The 13,122-nt window shown below is 27.4% G+C and overlaps 2 protein-coding genes across 2 annotated transcripts in view; both read left to right on the top strand.

Annotated features, from left to right (window-relative positions):
* The window catches only part of Phum_PHUM523780 (uncharacterized protein), a gene marked incomplete at both ends in the record, with an annotated part of 8,579 nt that extends 1,539 nt beyond the window's left edge, over window positions 1-7,040 (top strand). Inside the window, 2 exons of the mRNA XM_002431336.1 lie at window positions 6,742-6,863; window positions 7,008-7,040. Coding sequence (XP_002431381.1) covers window positions 6,742-6,863; window positions 7,008-7,040 — 155 coding nt within the window. The remainder of the gene's footprint in view (window positions 1-6,741; window positions 6,864-7,007) is intronic.
* A 1,996-nt stretch (window positions 7,041-9,036) lies between these two features.
* Window positions 9,037-13,122, top strand: Phum_PHUM523770 (Rap guanine nucleotide exchange factor, putative; the record flags this gene model as incomplete). Its single annotated transcript, XM_002431335.1, has 15 exons — window positions 9,037-9,172; window positions 9,500-9,606; window positions 9,695-9,914; window positions 9,993-10,176; window positions 10,273-10,418; window positions 10,488-10,632; window positions 10,725-10,901; window positions 10,981-11,152; window positions 11,245-11,409; window positions 11,478-11,694; window positions 11,766-12,016; window positions 12,091-12,216; window positions 12,314-12,492; window positions 12,575-12,804; window positions 12,878-13,122. 15 exons carry the CDS (start codon window positions 9,037-9,039, stop codon window positions 13,120-13,122), a joined length of 2,700 nt encoding a protein of 899 aa, XP_002431380.1.

Below are 13,122 nucleotides of genomic sequence, written 5' to 3'. Positions count from 1 at the left end.
TTGTTAATTTATTTTAACGCGCCGAGAATCACCGGAGAAAAAATTAAAATGGCGGATGTTTATACATGAAAAAAAAAGTGGGGGAAAGAGAGAGAGATATTTTATATTATCATTATACTGATAATTATGATAATAATAATAATTTATTACCCTGCGGTAATAAATATTAATTAATAGGCGTTTAATGTTTATAATTTAATAAATTATTAATTATTTTAATTAATTAATTAATAAACTTAAAGTAAAAAAAATTTTTTTTCCCCGTTTTGGGAGTACAGGCGTAAAAGCTTTTGTTTTTACTAGGGGGGAGGTGAGTGCGGGAGAGTGCGATGGGGGAGACAGGGATAGATGATAAATCGAATAAGAAAATTTTTAAGGGCTTTAATTATTTCAAAAAATAAAAGAAAAGAAAATAAATTGAGGGGTGGAAAAAAGAAATAATAATAAATCATCGAATTCTCCTCATGAAAAATTTTTTTTTTTTTTTTTTTTAAATTTATTTTAAAAAAACTATAGATCGTATAAATTTTTAAATTGATAAATTAGTTTTTTAAGAAAAAAAATTGTTTTTGATTTTTTTTTGAAACGTATAGAGATGATTTTTGTTAAAATTTAGTTTAAAAAAAAAAAACTAAAAAAATTTAAATGTGTTAATCATAACTTTGATTTTTTTTCTGGGTGGGAGGAAAGGGGAAAAAGAAACTAAATAAAAAAATTGGGGAGGGGAGGAAGAATTGAATTTTTTATATTTATAAAAGGTTTCAAAACCACATTCATTCGTGAAAATTTTTCCTCTTAAAAAAGAAAAAAAAATTTAAATTAAGTTCAAAGTTTTAATAAAACTTAGTAAGTTAATGAAGTAAAAAAAGGGGTAGTTAAAAAGGAGTAGTTTTTGAAAAAGGTAGCAGACGAAATTACCCTATAGGCTTCGCATAAAAAACTCCATTTTCCATCCTTTGAATATTTTAAAATTTAAATTTTCTTTTAAAATCTTTTCGAAAAAAAAAGGAAAAAAATTTCATTTCTTTTATTATTTCCCATTTCTCGATTTTTTTATTTATATGAAAATTAATATTGGTTCCTTTGTTTGAATAATAATAATAATATTTAAAACGTATTTAAAATACAAACAAACAAACAAAACAAAAAAGAAATTTTTATTTAAATTCTATTAAGTATTTTTTTTATTTTAAACAAAAAAAAAAAAATTTTCTTTGTTGTCGGAAGGAAATTATAAAGATGATAATGAAAAACGATAAGATATTAAAAAAAAAGAAAAATTTTTTATTTATTAAAAACAACAACAACAAACAAGAAGCCGAGCAAAAAAATAAAAACAAAATTTATTTTCGTTTAAATTTAAGTTAATTAAAAATAAAATTTTAAAAAAGGTTTTATGTAATCAAAATTTCCTTTTTTTTCCTTTTTTTTTTCTCTTTTCCAGTAGAATGAACATCGACTGGAAAAATTTTTACGAATATTTAAAAAGGAAGAATCGTCGACAAAAATGGAACAAACTCATTTTTTAAATATTTTATTAACGGGAAAAAAAATTTATGAGCTTTTTCGTAAAAAAAAAAAAAAAACAACATTTAGCAGAAGACATTTTCATTTAAAAAAAGAAAAATAAATAAATAAAATTTTCCGCCATTTTGAATTTTATTTAAATTAAAATTTTTTAAAAATTAATAATTAATTAATAATTATGTGTTTGAAAACGTATTAAATTATTATTATTATTATTATCACGTAAAAAATGATTTTTATTTAATAATTATGTATGTATGTATGTATGTATATTTACAATTAATAATGTTTGTCGCGTAAAAAAATAATTAATAATGTTTAAAGAACCGTGAAAACTTTTATTCATTTATTTTTATTGAAAAATATTTAAGTAAAATTTCTTTTTATATTAATTATTTATAAAATTGGATAATTAATTATTTCACTTTTATTACTTTTTAATTACGGTAAGAAAAACTATAAAAATTGTTTGATTTGAAATTAAATTTTTTATAATGAAGAGGGGACGGGAAAGAAAAAAAATTATTTATTAATTGACTTTTCTATTTTATTATTTTAACGTCTTTTTGACATTTTAATAATCTCTCTCTCTCTCTCTTTCTTTCTTTCTCGTTTTCTTAGTTGTTTTCTACCTCTTTGTCTTTCTCTGTCGTTGCCTTTTTTGTTTCTCTTTTTCTCTTTTTCTTAGTTTTTATTCGTCTTCCTACTTTTTTCTCTCCTTCTCTCTCTCACGCTCATCGTTTTTCTTTGTCTCTTTCTCTCCTTCTTTTTCTTAGTTTTTGTCTGTCTGCCTCTGTCTTTCTTTGTCTCTGCCTTTCTTTATTTTTTCTCTTTCTTTTTCTTCCTGTGTTTTTCTTCTTTTCATTCTCTCTTTATAACTTTTTTCTTCTTCTCTCTTTTTCTCATCCTCTTAGTTTTTCTCTTTACTAACTTTCTCTCTCTTTTATTGTTTCTTTCCGCCTCTCTAATTTTCTCTGTCTTCTCTTTCTTTCTCTCTCTATATCCTTCTTCTTTTCTACCTCACTCTCTCTCTTTTTCAGTTTTTATTTGTCTCCCTACCATTTTCTCCTACTCTTTTTTAGTTTTTTTCTGTCTTACTGTTTCTCTCATTGTTTTTCTCTGTCTCTGTTTTCTCTTTCTTTTACTCCTCTTACCTTTTTCTTTTCATTCTCTTTTTTTTTTTTGTTTTTTTTCCCCTGCCTCTTTTTTGACGTTTTTCTCTTTCAAACTTTTATTGTTTCTCTCTCCCTCTCTCTCTCTCCTTCTTTTACTTTCGAGTTTTCTTATTATTATTATTATTAATATTTTTTTTTCTGTCTCACAATAAAAGTCTTCATTGGTGAAAAGTTTATAAAGTCTTTAAAATCACGATGAAATTTTATCACTTTTTAAGAAATTTCAAAAGTACAAATCATAATAATTATAATAATGATGATGATGATGATGAAGTTTAAAAAGTTATTTCCAGTCATTTTTCAGAAATAAAAGTAAAAACAATTTAAAATTCGTCTCGACTAAGAAAAAAAAAACAAAAAAATCAATTCGTAAAATTTTCTGCAACAACAATAAGAACAACAAAAACGGAGGGAAAAAAAAGAAACAGACGAATAAATAAATAAATTTTTTTTTTTTTTTAATCAAAAGCGTTTTAAGACAGACAGACAGAAATAGAGAGAGAGAAAGAGAGAGATAAAGTGAGAGAGAATGGAAAAACTTGGCATAATAAAAAAAAATAAAAAATAGACGTGGCATAAGAAAGCGTGGAAAAAAAAATATATATATATATATGTGCATATGTATTATTTCATTGGCTCGTTCACATTTTTCAGTTTTTTTTTTTTCCAAAACGTAAAGTTGGCAACGTGATAAGAAAAAAAGGGGGAGGGGGTTTAAGAGAAAAAAAAAGAATTTTCTTTTTTCCGAATCAATTTGAATGTTTAAAATATTTTTTTTTAAATAAAATAAAATAAAATTTTTTTCATTTGCGGTTAAACGCAACGTCAGAAAAACCAAATTCGGAAAAATTAAACGTAAGGAAAATTGATTAATTTAAAATAAACGCGAGCGTAAATTTGGACGATTACGCACGTTTAACACATTAAAATATAAAAAAAAATTTTTTTTTTTAAATCGATGAAAAATTTAAACAAAAAATCAAATTTTAAAATTTACGCACAATTTTCTTTTCTTTTTTTTTTTTTTAATTACATTTCTTTCATCCGGAAAAAAGAAAATGAAAAAAAAACACACGGTTGCCAACATTTTAAAAACAAAAAAAATTTTTTCTTTTTTTTTTAATGTTTATTTCGTGTTTTAAAAATATAAACAAAAACACGTTTTTTTTTTTTTTTTATAATTGATAAATGATTAATGGAGAAATTTTTTTTTTTTTCAAATGTTGGCAATAAAAATAATTTTTTTAATTATATAACTAAAAAAAAAATAAGAAACTAAAATTTTCACGCTCTAATTTTTTATAGACAAAAAAAATTAAAAAAAGAAAAATTTTCACATTTAATTAAATCGCCGTAATTTTTTTTGTTTTTGGAACTGGAGAATGGAATTTGGAATTCCATAAAAAAATTATCATTATCATTATTATTATTATCATTATTAAGGTTTAAACCCGTAAAAAATTTATTTTATTTATGAACATAAAGCCGGATAATAATTTTCCCTTTTTTTTTGTTGTTGTTGTTCTTGTTGAGTGTAATTTTTTTTACTGTCTTTTGTTGTTTTATTTCGGAAAATTTTGGAAAATGGAACGAGAGTACTGGAAATAATAATAATAATAATATTAAGAGATTTTTGATTAATTTTCTTTTTTTCGAAATAATAATAATCATAATTTATGTTTAAAAAAAATTCTTTTTAAAAATTTATTCGTTTTGTTTTTCTTTGCTTTGCTCTCATTTAATCTTCCCTTTTGGTAAACCTTTTTTTTTTCTTCTTCATCTCTCGACCTTTCGACCTTTCTTCCCTTTTTTTTTACTTTACATTTTCAAATTATAAAATTAAAATTTCCACGCTCGTGCTTACGCGAAGTAAATTTTTTTTTTACAAAAATCAAAATTTTATCATCCAGCAAACAAAAATCAAACTAATCGTCCTGCGTGGGATTCTTATCACTACGATCGATAACATCCTCAATGATAACAATAACAATAATAATAATAATAATTTAATTGGTTTTTCCTATCGTTTTCATTATTAATATTATTCGCTACCCTTTAATTAAATCAATTAATTAATTTTTTAATTAAAACAAATAAATTTTAACGATTCAATTAATTATTATTATTATTATTATCTTTAGTAAGTGTTTGCAAAAAAAAAGGCAAACTAAAAAAAAACGAATCGGCAAACAAGGAAATTTAAATTATTTTTTTAACTTAATGTTTAGCTAACGAGAAAACCGTTAAAAAAAATTAAAACGGACGAAAAATCTGTGTGGGCAACACTAAAATTTTTTTTTTTTTCTTCCAATTATATAAAAATTATTTTTTGAGATGGAAACGTTCACGTCTACCCTCCCGGCCCCTTACCCTATCCTCCCTCTTCACAGGGGAGGGGGAGGGGAGGGAGGGAGGCGTCGTTGCATGAATATAAGAGAGACGATGATATCGATTACTATATTTTACTAAGATTTTTGTATTTAATCCAATTTTTTTTTGTTATTCCGGAAAAACAATTCGTTCTTCAAGTAATGAATAAATAAATAAATAAATAAAAGAAACGAACGTTATGAAATTTTGCCAAAAAGATTATTATTTGCTTCTTCTTTTACTAAAAGATTTTTTTTTTTTTCCAGTCGAAATTTTTTTGTTTTTTTTTTAAAAAACCGCAAATTTTTTAAAACAGCAACAACAAAAAAATAACAAAAAATTTATTTTATCGAAGGTTTTTTTTTCCAACGAAAAAATAAATATATCTCGATTATTCTTCTTAATGTATATAAATATATTTTTTCATATAAACAATTTTATAGTCTATAAATATAGACTATTTAATATTTTATAGAAACAAAAATAAAAGAAAAAAAATTACAAATAAGTAAGAAAAAAATTAATCGGTTGCAAAATGGAAAATAGTTTAAAAAAATAAAAAATGTTTAATACGTGACGTTTTATTATTATTATTATTATTAAATATAATGAATTTAACGAAAAACGATAAGTTCGGACGAAAAGAATGGAGGGGAGGAGAGGAGGAAGGAGAGGAGGGAGGAGAGTAAAAGGTTTAAAATCGTGATTAAAATCAACGTTTAAATTTATTTTAAGAAAAAAAAATTTTTTTTAAACTCGCGCTCTGATTGGTAGATCGTTCGGTCTCTCTCTTAATTTTTTTTTGTGTAGTTCGACGGTTACAAACGCTTATTATTTTACCCCCGCATTTATCGTTAATTTATTAATTTTTTTTTTAGTAAATAAATAAATAAAATTTAAATAATTGATAAATAAATAAAGTTTTTTTTTTTAAATAAAATGTTTACACGTTTCGATTTCACACCATGTGACAAAATCGAAAAGTTTTTTTTTTCTCTCTCTCCCTCTCTCTCTCCCCATAAAAACAGTCGGAAAAGGAAATGGCGGCGGTGGTGGTGGTGGTGGTGGGGGCGGCGGCGGTGGTGGTGGTGGTGGTGGGGGCGGCGGCGGTGGTGGTGGTGGTGGTGGGGGCGGCGGCGATGGCGTCACATTTAAATAAACACATTATTATTTTGTTTTAAAATCGTTGATGTAAAATATCCAAACTTTTTTATTTTTCATTTTTTTTTTTTTGGCATTCACGACGCCATTTTGAAATTATTATTATTTAACGCTTTTTTTTTCGATTTTTACATTTCCGTTTCCGTTTTTTCTTTCCCCCCTTATTCGATGCATATTATTTTTCACGCACGTATTGAATTTTCAATCACCATTTTTTAACTCCTTCGAAAATTAATTCACAAAACAAACAAACAAAAATGATTCAATCAATTTTATAACTTTATTAATAATAATAATAATAATAAGTAAATGAATGAATAGAAAAATTTTTCGTTTTAAAGCGTTTGGGGCGTTTTTTGAAAAAGTTTAACGACGACCAAAGTTATACAAAGTTTTACGTATTAATAATAATAATAATAATAATAATAATAATAATAATAATAATAATAATAATAATAATATTTAATTAAATATGTGCAGGGTTCTTCGTTCGTTGTTAAATATTTAGATGTTGGTTCAACATTTGGAGAAAACATATTAGACGAACATCCGAGACACGCAACCGTTGCAACACAAACAACTTGCGAATTATTTCGCATTAAAAATCAAGATTTCAAATTGGTATGGGAAGTAAGTATTATTATTATTACCATCATCATTATTTTTTCGGTTGAGAAAAACAAAACAAAAACACAAAGAAAATGAAAAGAAGTCGTTTATTTTAATAATAATAATTTTCCGCCATTTTTGTTTTTTTTACGTTCATTTTAAAAGAGAAAAGAAAAGAAACAAAATGGAGAATCGTAAATTTAAAAAAAAAAAAAAAGTCCGATGATAAAAATGGGTTACGTTTGTTTTATGTTTACTTACCAACTTTAGAAAAAGAAAAGAAAAAAAATATTTTTAACGTAAGAGTTTAAAAATGGCGGGCGAATTAAATAGAATACTTAAAAATGAAAATTTAAAAATTATTATTATTATTTTTTAATAAATAAATTTATTAAATCGTTTTAATAAAACGCGCCCAAAAAAAATAAGTTTTCAATAAAATTAATAATAGCAATGGTATACGCCATTTTGAAAATTGAAAAAAAAAACAATTGATGACGTCATTTAAATCATAATGAAAAATTATTCGTTCGTGATTCGTGATTCGTATACGGGAAGTCATGAGAGTGCGTTCATGAATTCATTTTTTTATTTTTTCCAACGACTTATCCCTCGTTCGACATTTTAAAAAATTACCAAATTTTTTTTAAAAAAAAAAGGGATTTAAAAAAACGAACGAATGAAATTGAATGATAATTTTTTTTATGTTGCGTAGCGATACTTTTTATACGCATAATCGAATGGTGGGAGGGGGTAGAGGGGGGAGAAAACACAAATCCAATAAAGTAAAAAAAAATATTTAAATTTAATCCTTGTGTAAAATTTATTCAAACGATTAAAAGAACATCCGAAAAAAAAAAACTTTTTTCAAACGAATCGCAAATTAAAATATTTTTCAATGTCAGCAAAAACAATCAGTCGGAATGTTTTTTTTTTTTCGTTCTTTGATTTTCATGGGGGGCGGGGAGTGGGAAGGGAGAGGGAGAGGGAGAGGGAAAGGGAAGAAATCACGGGGGTTGATGTAATAATGATACGCTCCTGCATAGAAACAATCCGACGGAAATGTTCGTCGTCGATCCGCCATTTTTTTTTCGAAATTGTTTATGCTCGATGATAATAATAATGATAAGAAAATGAAAACATCATTCGAGAAAAAAATGTTTGACGTCACCACGAACGTAAATTTTCACGTTTGTAAATTAAATTTTTAACTTTGTTAATCTTTTTTTCTATTTTTTTTCCTTTTTTTTTTTAATCCGGAAAATCCATTGTTTTAAAAAAAAAAAAAAAATTTAATCTTTTTTTTCTTCTTTCCTCTCCCCCACTCTCTTCCTTCCCCTCCCCTTCCCCTCCCTTCGAAGACCTTTCCACTACATCTTCATCCTTTTTCTCAATCCTTTTTCATTTTCCTTTTTCCGTAATGACTTTTTTTTTTTTTTCCCGAAATTACACTCCGACAGGAATAAACGTTTCTCCTTTTTTGTGCTCCAATTTTTTTTTGATTAATTTAAAAGTTTTTTATAGACTATAAAAATAGACTTTTTTTAATCCCGGTTAAAAAAAAAATAAGAAATCTAAAGACTTATAAATACGTCGTAGGTAATTATTTTTCATCCATCACATCGTGAAATAAAAAAAGTTCAAAGGTCGTTTGCCTTTTGTTTTTCTCTCTTTTTTAATAAATCGCAAAGGAAACTACAAATCATCAACCGCCATTCCCCCGTTTACGTACGCACAACAAAATTTTTATATATATGGGGGGGGCTCCCTTATATATAAAAATTTTTCAATATAAAAAAAAAAGTAGGAAAAAAATTTTTTAACAATAATTTCCGGTTGGATAAATATCGTGAATTTTTTTTTTTTTTTTATTAAGAAAAGAAAAAGGTGATGTTATTGGTTGTGGTGGTGGTGGGGGGAAGGGGGCGAAGGATGTGTGTGGAGGGGAAATTGAGAATAAAGGGGAGGAGCTATGGTAAAAAAAAAAATTTTTTTTCTTTTCATTTCCAAAATACAAGTTTAATAAACATTTTCATTTTCCTTTTTTTCAATTTTATAAAGTTTATACGTATATGCACTTGATTCACTGGAAATTTCCAGTGAATTCCAGGTTAAAATTTTTATGAATTTAAAAAAAATCCATTCTCATACTTTTGCCTATTGTTAAATGACGTCACTTTTTAAAAACCAATTAATGTCGACAAGTAATTTAAGTGTTTTCAACAAAGAAAATTTTTTTTTTGATTTTTCTTTTTTCATTTTCTTCTTGTTTTTCCAGAAAAACAAAGATTCCATGTCGGAATTTATTGGAAATTCTAAACATAAAAACGGTACGTTTAATTTTTTTTTTTTTCTTTAACAATTTCCCCCCTCTCTCTCTTCCTTATCCTCCCCTTCCACCCCCCAAACTGGATAAATTTATTTGTAAAAAAAAAAAAAAATTCTCGTTTGTTTAAACGTTTTTTCATTCTAAAAAAATTATCATTATCATTATTATTATTTTCATGAGAGGATGAGGTCATTTAAAAAAAAAAAAAAAATTAATGACGTCAGATACAGATATTTAAAAAGGATTCGGTTTATGTAAATGTGTCGTCGTTGAGGGGAATTTTTATTTTTCATCATATATAGTTCCAGTGGTTTTTTTTTTTGTCCAGGATACGGAGGTAAACCGGGAGCAATGACGTATACAATGACATCAACCGGTAATAAACCGCAGCCATCAAGTCCAGACATTCCAGACTCCGTTTCTCCAATATTGGAAGTAATTTAAATTTTTTCCTTTTCGTAAAAAAAATTTTTTTTTTTTTTTTTTAAATTAATTTTTTTGTTTTTCCAAAAAAAAAAAAAAGTCTCCGAGTGCTCCAGTGTCTCACATAGGTTGGGTACTACGTTCGGTTTTATTATGTAAAACGATTTTATTAAAAGATAGAAAAATAAAAAATAAAATATTATGGAAATGTGGATCTGGAATAGAATTAGTGGATTGGTTATGCGATCAAATGGATACCAGCAGACAACAGGCGACAATCATGTGGCAGGTTTTGATAGAAGAAGGAGTTCTTATACACGGTAAAAAAATTTTTTTTTTTTGGGGGGTGATTATAATAACAAATAAATTAAATAAATTGTTTTTTTTTTTACTTACAGTTAATCGGGAACATATATTCAAAGATAAAAATTTACTTTATCAATTTTGGGAAGATGAAGATGGCGGTGGAAAATTACCAAATCAAAAAGAATTAAATGAAGCTGTCGAGTGCCTTTCGGAGTGCCTGGCAATATTAGCCAAAAGAGCTCCAGATGCTGCATTAAGAATGATGCTTAGAAAACCGTGAGGAATATCAATCAATTTAAAAAATTTCTTTTTGTTTCGACAAAATGGATTTTTATTAAACAAACGTTGTTTTGTCTGTTTGTTTGTTTGCAGAAGCCACGAAAGAACTCCCGAAGAATTAGAAATAATTTATGAAGAATTAATTCACATAACGGCTTTATCACATTTATCAAATACCGTCAAAAGAGAATTAACGTCGGTCATTGTTTTCGAAGCTCATACAAAAGCTGGAACGATATGTGAGTCGAAAATTTTTTAAACAACAAACGAACAAACGAGGATGATTGATGTGAAATTTTTTTTTGCAGTGTTCGAACAAGGAGAAGAAGGTAAATCTTGGTACATAATTTTACGGGGATCCGTTGATGTTGTCATTTATGGTAAAGGTACCGTAACGGTTTTACAAGAAGGTGATGATTTTGGTAAATTAGCTTTGGTTAACGATACGCCGAGGTAATTTCCCACCCCTTCCCCTTCCACCCCCACCCCCTCCTCATTCGATGGTGATGATGATAATAATTAAACTTTTTTTTTTAATCACACAGAGCGGCAACAATTATATTAAGAGAAAATAATTGTCATTTTTTAAGAGTCGATAAAGAAAATTTTAATAGAATTCTTAAAGATGTCGAAGCAAATACGGTTAGATTACAAGAACACGGAAATGACGTACTCGTTTTGGAGAAAACAATACAAAATCAACATCACAAAAGTCAGTTTAAGTAAGTTTATAAGTATTGAGAAAGACTATGAGAAATATAACAAAATGACGGCGTACGATAATTGTTTTTTTTTGTCCAGTTACGTAGTGAAAGCTGGAACACCGGAAAAAATGCTCGAACATCTTTTGGAAACGAGAATGAAAATAAGGGGATCCGTTGGGGGTAAAGAATCCCTACAAGTACCACATTCTGATTATTTCGTTGATGATTTTTTATTAACATACGTTGCCTTCATGACAACAACGGATCTCGTCAATCTATTATCAAAGCAATATCCTTTTTATTATTATTATTATTATTATTATTATTATTATTATTATCATCATTATAAACCATTTATAAGAGATTTTTCCTTAACGGTTTAAACACATACCGCGCATTTTTACCAAATCAAAATCGTGATTACGCATTGGCATGTAAAAAAAAAGTTATTAGATTTATACACCGATGGGTCGTTACGATAAGATATCCGGTTTTTTCAAGTTCCGGTTTTAGATCTTTTCTTCAGGTGTGTGTAAAACGTTTAATCCTCATCGTTTAAACATTTTTAATATGATTAATTTTTTTTTTCGTTAGGAAATATCAAAAGAAATAGAAACGGAAAGTTCGACTTATAGAAGTTTAGAAGAAGAAGCGAGTCTTATGCATCACATATTAACGGAAATGGTCAGACACGATGATGAAGTTAAAAAACACAGTGGAAAAAAATGGAAATTACCACCTTACGGACAACCTATAAGTTTATTTTCCGGTGGTACCGGTCCTCAAAGAATGATGAAACCGGATGATGATAGTTTGTTAAATTTTTTCCCTTTTTTTTTAAACTTTAAAGTCGGATTTTAATAAATTTTCTTTTCTTTCAAGTTATATTTCGGGTTTATTGTGCGGATCACACGTATTGCACACTCAGAATGCCACTTAATTCCACGGCGGAAGCGATAAAATTATCGGCTGCTGATAGATTAAAATTACGTAATTTCGATGATTTAGCATTAGCGGAAGTGAAATCATCCGGTGAAAGAATAATTATCAAAGATCAAGATGTTAACGTTCCGACGGCATTATCTCTTAACGGAAGATTGTTTGTGTCACCACGTGATCATTTAGACGCTTTGGTGAGTTTCAAATCGAATTTTCTTTTTCCCTTCATTAAAAAAATTTTTGAAAAATTAACAAAAAATTTTTTTAGACGATCGTGCCTGAGCAAGAACAACCGACGGAATGCGAAGAAAACGACATTGAATCATTTAGTACTAAAGAATTAGCTTATCACATGACCCATTTTGATTGGGAACTTTTTTGTTGTATTAACGAGGTTAGTGTTAGAACGAACAAACACGTGTAAAAACTTGCAAACAAACGATTGGAAAACATTGTTAGTAATAATAATAATTTTTTTTTTTTTCACAAAGTACGAAATGCTTTATCACGTGATTGGAAAACATCATTTCGGCGAATTAACGGCTAATTTGGAAATGTTTTTACGTCGTTTCAATGAAATACAATATTGGGTAGCAACGGAAATCCTTCACACTCAAAGTTTAAGCAAAAGAGTAACGGTTTTAAGAAAACTGATAAAATTAGCTTCTTAGTAAGTATGGCGGCGCCAACGACGACGACGATGATGATGGTACTAATGATGATTGAAAATTTTTCCTTTTTTTTTTTTACAGTTGCAAAGAATATCAAAACTTTAATGCCTTTTTAGCTATAATAACGGGTCTGAACAATCAAGCCGTGTCGCGTTTGTCGTTAACGTGGGAAAAACTACCAAATAAATTTCGTAAAATGTTTACAGAATTTGAAATATTGATCGATTCGTCACGAAATCACAGAGCTTATAGAGCTGCCGTTGGTAAATTACAACCTCCGGTCCTGCCTTTTATGCCGCTTTTAATAAAGGGTAATTTATTATTATTATTGTTTGGTTTTTCTCGCGGGTGTGCAATAAAAATAAATTTTTGTTTTTTTTTAAGACATGAATTGCGCGCAAGAAAATCACAAAACATTTACCGACGGTTTGGTTAATTTTGAAAAAATGCATTTGTTCGCTCAGACAATCCGAACAATGAGATATTCAAGGAGCAGACATTTAACCCTGGAACCGCCGTCACCGAAAAGCGAAGGAAACATTCGATCTTACATCTCTTGCCTTCGCGTTATCGATAATCAAAAACAATTAATGAGCTTATCGCAAAAACTCGAACCGAGAAGGTCTTAG

Source organism: Pediculus humanus, genomic scaffold (genome assembly GCF_000006295.1).
Source record: "Pediculus humanus corporis 1103172108285 genomic scaffold, whole genome shotgun sequence".
Classification (NCBI taxonomy): domain Eukaryota; kingdom Metazoa; phylum Arthropoda; class Insecta; order Psocodea; family Pediculidae; genus Pediculus; species Pediculus humanus.
The sequence above is the reverse complement of the archived record's forward strand: the minus strand, read 5'-3'. Positions and strand labels throughout refer to the sequence as shown.